The sequence below is a fragment of the Triticum aestivum genome, chromosome 4D (genome assembly GCF_018294505.1).
Source record: "Triticum aestivum cultivar Chinese Spring chromosome 4D, IWGSC CS RefSeq v2.1, whole genome shotgun sequence".
Taxonomy (NCBI): Eukaryota; Viridiplantae; Streptophyta; class Magnoliopsida; order Poales; family Poaceae; genus Triticum; species Triticum aestivum.
In genome coordinates, this window is record NC_057805.1 from 274,697,370 (window position 1) to 274,705,669 (window position 8,300).

Here is an 8,300-nt window from a genome sequence, read left to right on the forward strand (position 1 = left end):
ATTGCTGGCGAAGGTGGGAAGAGCGGCCGGCAGGCGGCAGCATGCGTACTCTGCTGACGCCACCCCGAAGGATCCGAAAAATCAGAACGATTCTCATCGAGCCAGATCAAGAACGAGTGGGATACGGTGGACATGATCTTCGACGATTGGAGGACTTGGGCCAGGGTAGAAGCATTTGAAGGACAACTTGTATCAGAGTAGTCGAGTAGCGTGAGGAGTGAGGTAGAGGCTTGGTTAGGGTCGGCTTGTGACTCCTAACTAGCGCAATTGCAATCTCTTGTACTTCCTCCGTCTCAAAATTCTTGTGTTAAATTTATCTACATACGGATGTATTTATTCACGTTTTAGTGTTATATACGTCCGTATCTAGATAAATATAAAAGAAGAATTTTGAAAACATATTTTCTCCCTTCTATATAAAGCTAAGCTAAGGTACGCCACTCGAAAAAAAAATATTCTCATCAGAGCACAAAGGCACTTCCTCCTCGCCTTGCGCGAATGGGCCTCCGCTTCGCCCACCTCGCCGGCGGGGTCGCCCGAGCCGCGATCTCTCGCCGTGGGCCACACCTCTCCCCAGCGTGCGCCCGCCGCGTGCTCGCCCCTCTCGCCTCGCCGGGTGAGCCAAGCGGCGGCAACTGGCTCGTCCCTTCCCGCGGCCACGGTGGCCACTCCAACCACCACGGCGAGGAAAGCGTCGAGGCATCTGAGAAGATCTTCCGCTTGGGCCTCGCTGCTGACGTCGTCCTCACCGTAGGGAAAGCCATCACCGGTTACCTCTCCGGCAGCACGGCCATCACCGCCGACGCCGCTCACTCCCTCTCTGACATCGTACGTCTCGGAAACAAGTGCGCAGCCATTTTCTTAATTGATGCTAATCGTGCAGGATTTTGAGCTGTGCAGGTGCTGAGCGGTGTGGCTCTGCTGTCGTACAAGGCGGCCAAGGTTCCTAGAGACAAGGATCATCCGTATGGTCAGTCCGAACCTTGTTCTGCTCACCATTCCCACTTTCTCGAGGAAACCAATTGTGCAGGCATACGAGAGACTGCCCTTTCCCTCTTTAACAGAACCAACAATTTGGGTTCAACTCAGCTTGTTTTGATTTCTAATACATGCGAAAAGCGTACTGCAAAATTATCAAGAGGGATTCAGATGCAAGAACTAGTAATTTCCAGATTAATTCATCAAGGACACTTTCCACCTTCCATGCTTCAGATTTATGATTAAATTGTTAGGCCCATAAAGAAAGTTAGAGCTCAGAATATGGTCATGATCTGATTATTAATTACCTCATGTTTTTTCAAAATCATTGGTCGGAACAGAACATCGATCTGTCATATGTAACATGTAAGCTCTCACTGTTTGTGCAAGTGCACCATTGCACCTACATGCATGCTCTATGTGCATATCATATCCAGAAGAAAAATAAAACAGGAAAGTGCATTATGCTACTGCTTCTAAATTTTACTTGAATGACCCCATGTTGCAGTAAACGATACATGCAACAATGTCGTTTTGTTACCACATTCTCTGCTTGTGCCCACAAAACATTGAGGGTTTACCTATCATCATTTCCTCTCCATTCCCAGGTCATGGAAAGTTCGAGAGTTTAGGAGCTCTTGGAATTTCAAGTATGCTGTTGATTACTGCAGGTGGGATTGCCTGGCATTCTTTTGAAGTTCTTCAGGTCTAATACTTCTCATTAACAATAATGCAAAATTTATGTATTTAAGTAATGCTTCCTCTGTTTCATAATTCCAAGAATTATGGAATGGAGGGAGTATCATTCTTTGGTTGGTACTTTTTTTTGACAATGGGTGGATGGTTTCTTCTGATGACTGGTACTCCGGTAAGACATGATTATGCATGGACTTAATGTGCTGAATTCTTTGTTTCAGGGAGTTATGTCTTCTGCTCCTGATATAATTGGCAGCACATCGCACATGAATCACAACCATGGTAGTGGTGGGCATAATCATGCAATAGATTTGGAACATCCAGTCCTTGCATTGAGTATGACAACCTTAGCAATATCTATCAAAGAAGGGTATGTGGATAGTGTCATAAAGCATTGCCTAATGGTTTCCGTTTTCTATTAAGTTTGACGATTTCATTTTGTTGCAGTCTGAAATATTGTTCGCTATTTTTTTCGCTAGATTTTACCGTGTTCGATGCAGCCTCTCTGCATTGTACTGTGCAGGGGTAAGGCTTGCCTTGAATAATCCTTCCCCAGACCCCACCTGCTGTGGGAGCTTCTAGCACTGGGTCTGTCCTAGATTTTACCGTGCCATGAGTATACATGGACAACTGCTTCTATTTTCTGTTAGATTTGATGGTCTACCACAACAGATTTTTATATTAGCATCATCGATAACCCCATACCAAACTTATTTCCAAGGTCTGACCTTTTTGGCAACATTACTGGGTGTGGAGCAGCGAAATCACACTGCCATGCTGCTGGGTGCTGGGCCTGGCGTGGTAAGAGATGCCATATTTCGGCTCAGTACAGGACCTAATCTATGGTGCGGCCAAAAGGGTCAAATCTGTAAATAAGTTTGGTCAGGATTTCTGAACTATAACAAGGTCATAAAGACGATTAAATAATCAAACTCTTCTGTTTTGTAGCCACTAATTTTGTTTGCTACCTTTGTTCATGGAGGATATGTCTCTATCTCTACTCTTATAAAAAACCGAGTTGGTGATGATTGTGTGTCTGCCATCTTGCAATATAGACCGTCCGATCTATATCTGACGGATAGAAAGCAAACTATGGCAATTTTGCAAAAAGATACCCGCACCTCTCTCCACATTTGCAGATAAGACCTTCCCTCGTTCATCCTTGTCTCCCACAACCTCATTGTTGAGCAATTAAAAAAGGAATTCTCTGGAACAATCTAGCATGGTGGCCACTATCGGCGCCGTCCATCCCCATGCCTCCGCTCAGTCCGACCATCAATCACCACCACGCCCCACTCCTCCTCACCTTATCTCTCCTGTTTTTCAAGATATCATTAGTTTTTACACATGGGATTACTCCCGCATGGGTCAATCACAACAGGTGTTTTGTAAAAAAATGCATCTTGATGTTCCGTGCAATGCACGGGCATCTTGCTAGTAAAGCTTGAAAAATTGAAATTTAGTCATGTAGGTTACTGTGTGTACAACTTAAACAGGCCATATATTCTGATATATTGCTATCATAATGATGATTTTCTAGCCATTTTATATCTGTATCAAGATTTCCTTGTGATTCTTTGTTTAGTATGAACTTACTTTCTTGATTTTCTTGTAGAGATAAATCTCATGTGATAATTTCATAAGATGATTCATCAAGTTTTACTATACTGGAATTACAGGCTCTATTGGATTACGAAAAGAGCTGGGGAGAAGGAAGGGAGTGGGCTGATGAAAGCTAACGCATGGCACCATCGTGCGGATGCTATTTCATCTGTTGTTGCCCTAGTAGGGGTAGGTAAGACCTTCAATGATGCTTGAACTTCCATTTTACTAGAACTTTGTGTTACATTCTTAGAGCAAGTACAATAGAGCTGAGTCAGCGGGCTATAAGGAATAAACTAGTATATTTCTGCTTAGTTGGAGTAAATAGAAGAGGAGAGAGAAGATAAGCGGGCTCTTCGTGAAGAGCCAGCTCTAGCACATGCTCCTAGACACTTTGTGAGAATGAAGGGTGGGCCACACAATAAAAAAGTAGTACACTCTTTTGATCTACTATTGTACATGTTGGCTATAAGATGACATGGCACTGGCTTATAGCCAGCAGCTGGCTATACTATTAACCATGCTCTTATAACATGAATAGTTGGTTCATTGCTATCGTGAGCCTCGAGTTCAAGATAACACCATGAATCCATGTTTAGAGTCTGAACTAAGAAATTTGTTTGCATATCAGTAGAGCTGTACTAGGCCTGATGGTGAAAAATGTGTGCATCATTTTGTGGTGTTGTTGCAAAGCAATCTTAGTTTGTGAATTTCACCAAAAGATGTCGTTTACTTATACTATCTTCAAGGAGAAACATGATTTTTTAATACTCTGATTATCTTTTGCTTTTAAATTTTTACAGGTGGCTCCATTGTTGGATTACCTTATCTTGATCCACTAGCTGGCCTTGTTGTCTCAGGCATGATTCTTAAAGCTGGTGTTCAGACAGGATACGAGAGGTAACTATTTTAGGTGTGTCAAGTGATCTTCAATTGAACTCTAATCAATGTATCTTCTTAACAAGTCATGTTTACAGCTATTTTTCATCCGTTTCTCCATATTTAGCGCTTTATACTCTCTGCCTCCAGAATATCGAAATCAAGGGGTAGCTTTCTAAAGTCACATGGATGGAAAAGTATATAAACCATGAAATAATGCAATGTGCTCATTTCTTCTGCGGTACTACTGTTATGATCACAACTTTCTGCTAAATCAAACACATAGAATACAAGGTTTTATAGCTAAGCATACTATATTCTTTTACAGTTCAGTGTACACGAGTCAATTTTGATGTTGCTATGGATGGTGACGTTCTTCTAACTTAACTTGCAGTACACTAGAGCTTGTTGATGCAGCTGTTGATCCATCGCTTCTAGAACCAATCAAGGAAACAATTGTGAAGGCTGATGGTGTAAAGGTACAATATTAGCTACTCCCTGAGGTTTCATTTTTCTCCGCAACAATGTGCTGTTGTATACTTGAAACCCTCAAGTGACAATTAACATTCTTGACATAATGTTAGGGGTGCCATCGGTTGAGGGGAAGGAAAGCTGGGACCTCCTTGTATCTTGATGTGCATATCGAGGTACATAGTAGTATGATTTATTTTGGCTGTGTGAGAATTTTTTCAATACTAGAAGTCTAGAGCTATGATGATTGATTGGTCGTGCAGAGGGCACTTAGGCGCGCAGTACTAGAATCAGATAAATGCTGATAGCCTTAAGTTGATCATGATATTTATTATATTGCAGGTATATCCTTTCTTGAGTGTCAGTGCAGCACATGATATCGGGGAAACTGTCCGTCATCATATACAGAAGACGCATAGTCAAGTTGCCGAAGTTTTCATACACATAGGTACAGAATGGTCTCTATATTCCACCTGTCAATGTGAAACTGGCCAATAACAGAACTATCGTTTGTACTTCGTCATGTTTTACATGCATCATAGTTGGGATCATTTACCTTTGTAGCAGCATTATGCATGTTTCCATCCAATTGATAGCCTCTAACATTTGTTCCTAGTAGGCTACTATATTTCCCAAATTTGTTAATCGCCATTGGGTATAATATTGTAAGCCTGGAACTCTTGTCCCCGGTGGTTAATTATACAACTGTGTGGAACCATCAACTGGAACATTCCTGAAGTACACAAATTGCAGACCCCTCATATTCAATGGGTGCTAACGTGGACAAGAAAAGGATTTTGGAGAACTTGGAGAGAAGAAATTCAGACGTTATTCCACGTCAACGAAGTGCAGAAGCTATTGTGTCCGATATAATTTCCTCCCATTTTCCAAAGGTAAGTAGTATTTTTCTACATGAAGTTGATTGTTCACAGTTATTAGCTCCTGTGCAAAGTTAATGGGAATTAATGCAGAAGATGCAAATATCTAGTGAGATGACGAGTGCAGAACTGTATCGATGTGAATTGAATGAGGTTTGAACAGCAAATCTGGTCGATAAAACTAGCTACAAGAGATGAAAATACAAGAAACAATATACAGTAGTGCCAATTTATTAACTGGAATATTGTGCCTTTTTAAGAGAGCTTCTTTTACCTCTGTAGCGAGAATTCATATATACGACTCAAAACCATGATTTGATGCAGAAAATGTGTCTTGAACATCTGATGCTGCATTACTTACAAGGACGGGTGTTGCTTCAGGTCCAAGTTTCAATGTCTCCAGAAATTTTGATTCGGTAATCAACCTTTATCCTCCAGCCCAAAGCTCCAGTTTATATTATTCTAATAATAATCCTGTGTCCATCCCCAATTACAAAACTTTGAAGGGATGCGATGGACATCGCAAAAAAAGCCGAGGAGGAGATCATGAAGGCTGACGCCAGCATATGTCAAGTCAGCGTACAGCTGAGATTGGGGCAACAAATTGAGCAACTTCAGCTGGCCGCAAGCAAAAGCGGAGCAAACGATCGACATGCAGAAAAGCAGTAGAACGGGGCGCATATCCTGCGCAGTGCAGCCATGCTGGCTCAGTCAGCTGGGATGGTAATTTTGCTAATCTTTCTGACATGCATCAATTGCAGTTGCTGCTGTTGCTGCTGAGGCAGTGGACTAGGACAGCCCCTGTACATTGTGTCTTGTTCTGAGATATCAGAAGAAATGGAATAATGTCGAAACAGGCTCTCACTCCGCTTTATAACCAACTAGCACACATGCCCGTGTGTTGCAACGGGGAAATAAATAAATGTGTCCATCAAAACGCCCATCGGTGGCATGACAACATTCTGGGAGGCAGGTAGGAGCATGCTGAGGTGTAGAAGAAATACATATTAATGTCATGCCCACTGAATGAGTAGGAATGTTGCATGGTCATTCTTTTTTAATCATTGCATGCAAAATTTAATGCATCTTACTCCCTCTGTTCCGAAATATAAGTCTTTTTAGAGATTTCAAATGGACTACCACATACGGATGTATATAGACACATTTTAGAGTGTAGATTTATTCATTTTGCTCCGTATGTAGTCACCTATTGAAATCTCTAGAAAGACCTATATTTAGGAACAGAGGGAGTATAATCTAAACAGATGAGTGAAAGAAATAAAAGTAGGACTAACGAACAAAAAGGATAATGAGATAGGGTTAACAAACCGGAATGAGGAAGAGTATGTATGTATCATACCCCACACTTATGTTCAAAAAAAAGATATGTTCAAAATAAAAAGAAGCACTGCCCCGCTGCCCTCTGCTCTCTCCTAGCACTTGTGACTCCCCAACGCTTGCTCTCCTCTTCTACTTGGTCGGCTTGTCCGATCAGAGTAGGAGGGAAGAGGGGCTCGGCGCCTAAGACAAAGATGAAATTGAATATATGTTGATTATTTCTATGACCCGAGAGAAATATCTATCTTTGTCTAAATCCCTTCTCTAGCCTTGTATTTCTTCTCTTCAAGTTTGCGCCTAAGACAAAGATGAAATTGAATATATGTTGATTATTTCTATGACCCGAGAGAAATAACTATCTTTGTCTAAATCCCTTCTCTAGCCTTGTATTTCTTCTCTTCAAGTTTCATTTTTTTACGCAAAAGTTTCTGTTTAATTGAAAAGGAAGAGAGGGAGCCCATCAGCCAGCGCAGCCCCAACATCATCGGGCCCAACCTAACTTTCCATTTCCAGGTCGGCCACCTACTCCCGTTAACCCTAGCAGTCAGGGAGACCGATCCCCGCAATTGCCCCATCGATCCCCTCGTCTCCCTCCAGCGCTGCCCCACGCCGGCCTCGACCCTCACCTTCCTCCGCACCGCCGGTGACTGCAGCCACCGACGGGAAGCCAAGCAGATGAGCACGCCCCCCTGCCCGTTCTCCCCTCCCCCTCTCCTTACTCCTTCTCACTTCTTCTCTCAGCAGGAGCCCGCCATGGACGCCCCTGCCTCGCACTACCCACCGGATCTGGTTCTCCATGTCGAGATCCGCCCGTTCCCGACCTCCACTCGCCCGCTCGCCAACCGCCAGAACCCCAAGTCCCGCCAGCCGCCAGGAGCTCGGGTTCAAGCCGCGACGACTGCCTCCTCCGCACAGCACCCCGTGCGCCCAAATCCTCCTCCTCCTCTGGTTTTATGAGACCTTGAGCATTGTTTTCGCCACCATTCCCTTCTTTTATCGATTCGTGTATGCCTCATCCTCCTGACCTCTGCTTGCAGATTAGTTTGGTCGCTTGTTGAAATCATTAGTTTGTACGTACTAGTAAGCATGCAAGTGCAACACGCACGTCTCGACTAATATTATATTCTTTGGCAAGAATCTATTCAAGTTTGTTCTCACAAGGTGGTTATACACATCCTTATGCGTGAAAAGATAAAACAAAAGCATTATGCTTAAACACACAAACAAAAGCACATATCACTTTTAGTTCCATTCTTGTTGAAAAAGGGGTGTATATTCACGCTAAATTGCTCCAATCTCTCCATCCGAGCAACACACCAATTTTTTTTATTCAAAGCCTTGGGCATAGCTACGATATTAGCACCAGCCTTGGATTTGAATATCTTTAGCGATTCAATCATATCTTGTCCAACTTTGGCATGCAGGGTTTCAGCTATAAACTGGGGAATCAACACATGT

At 42.9% G+C, this 8,300-nt stretch overlaps 1 protein-coding gene across 1 annotated transcript; it reads left to right on the forward strand.

The window, feature by feature from the left end:
• The first annotated feature begins 450 nt into the window (after positions 1 to 450).
• On the forward strand, positions 451 to 7,981 carry LOC123097451 (metal tolerance protein 2). Its single transcript, XM_044519189.1, has 12 exons — positions 451 to 828; positions 901 to 970; positions 1,587 to 1,684; positions 1,896 to 2,044; positions 3,354 to 3,469; positions 4,080 to 4,176; positions 4,550 to 4,634; positions 4,740 to 4,802; positions 4,969 to 5,074; positions 5,380 to 5,519; positions 5,829 to 5,920; positions 6,011 to 7,981. Exons 1-12 carry the CDS (start codon positions 499 to 501, stop codon positions 6,171 to 6,173), a joined length of 1,509 nt encoding a protein of 502 aa, XP_044375124.1. The 5' UTR covers positions 451 to 498; the 3' UTR covers positions 6,174 to 7,981.
• The last annotated feature ends 319 nt before the right edge of the window (positions 7,982 to 8,300 follow it).

Coding starts and splice junctions, on each gene's coding strand:
- LOC123097451 (XM_044519189.1), top strand. CDS start 499: ATGGGCCTCCGCTTCGCCCACCTCGCCGGCGGGGTCGCCCGAGCCGCG. Junction 4,635..4,739: donor TGAAGGCTGATGGTGTAAAG/GTACAATATTAG, acceptor ACATAATGTTAG/GGGTGCCATCGGTTGAGGGG. Junction 4,803..4,968: donor ATCTTGATGTGCATATCGAG/GTACATAGTAGT, acceptor ATTATATTGCAG/GTATATCCTTTCTTGAGTGT.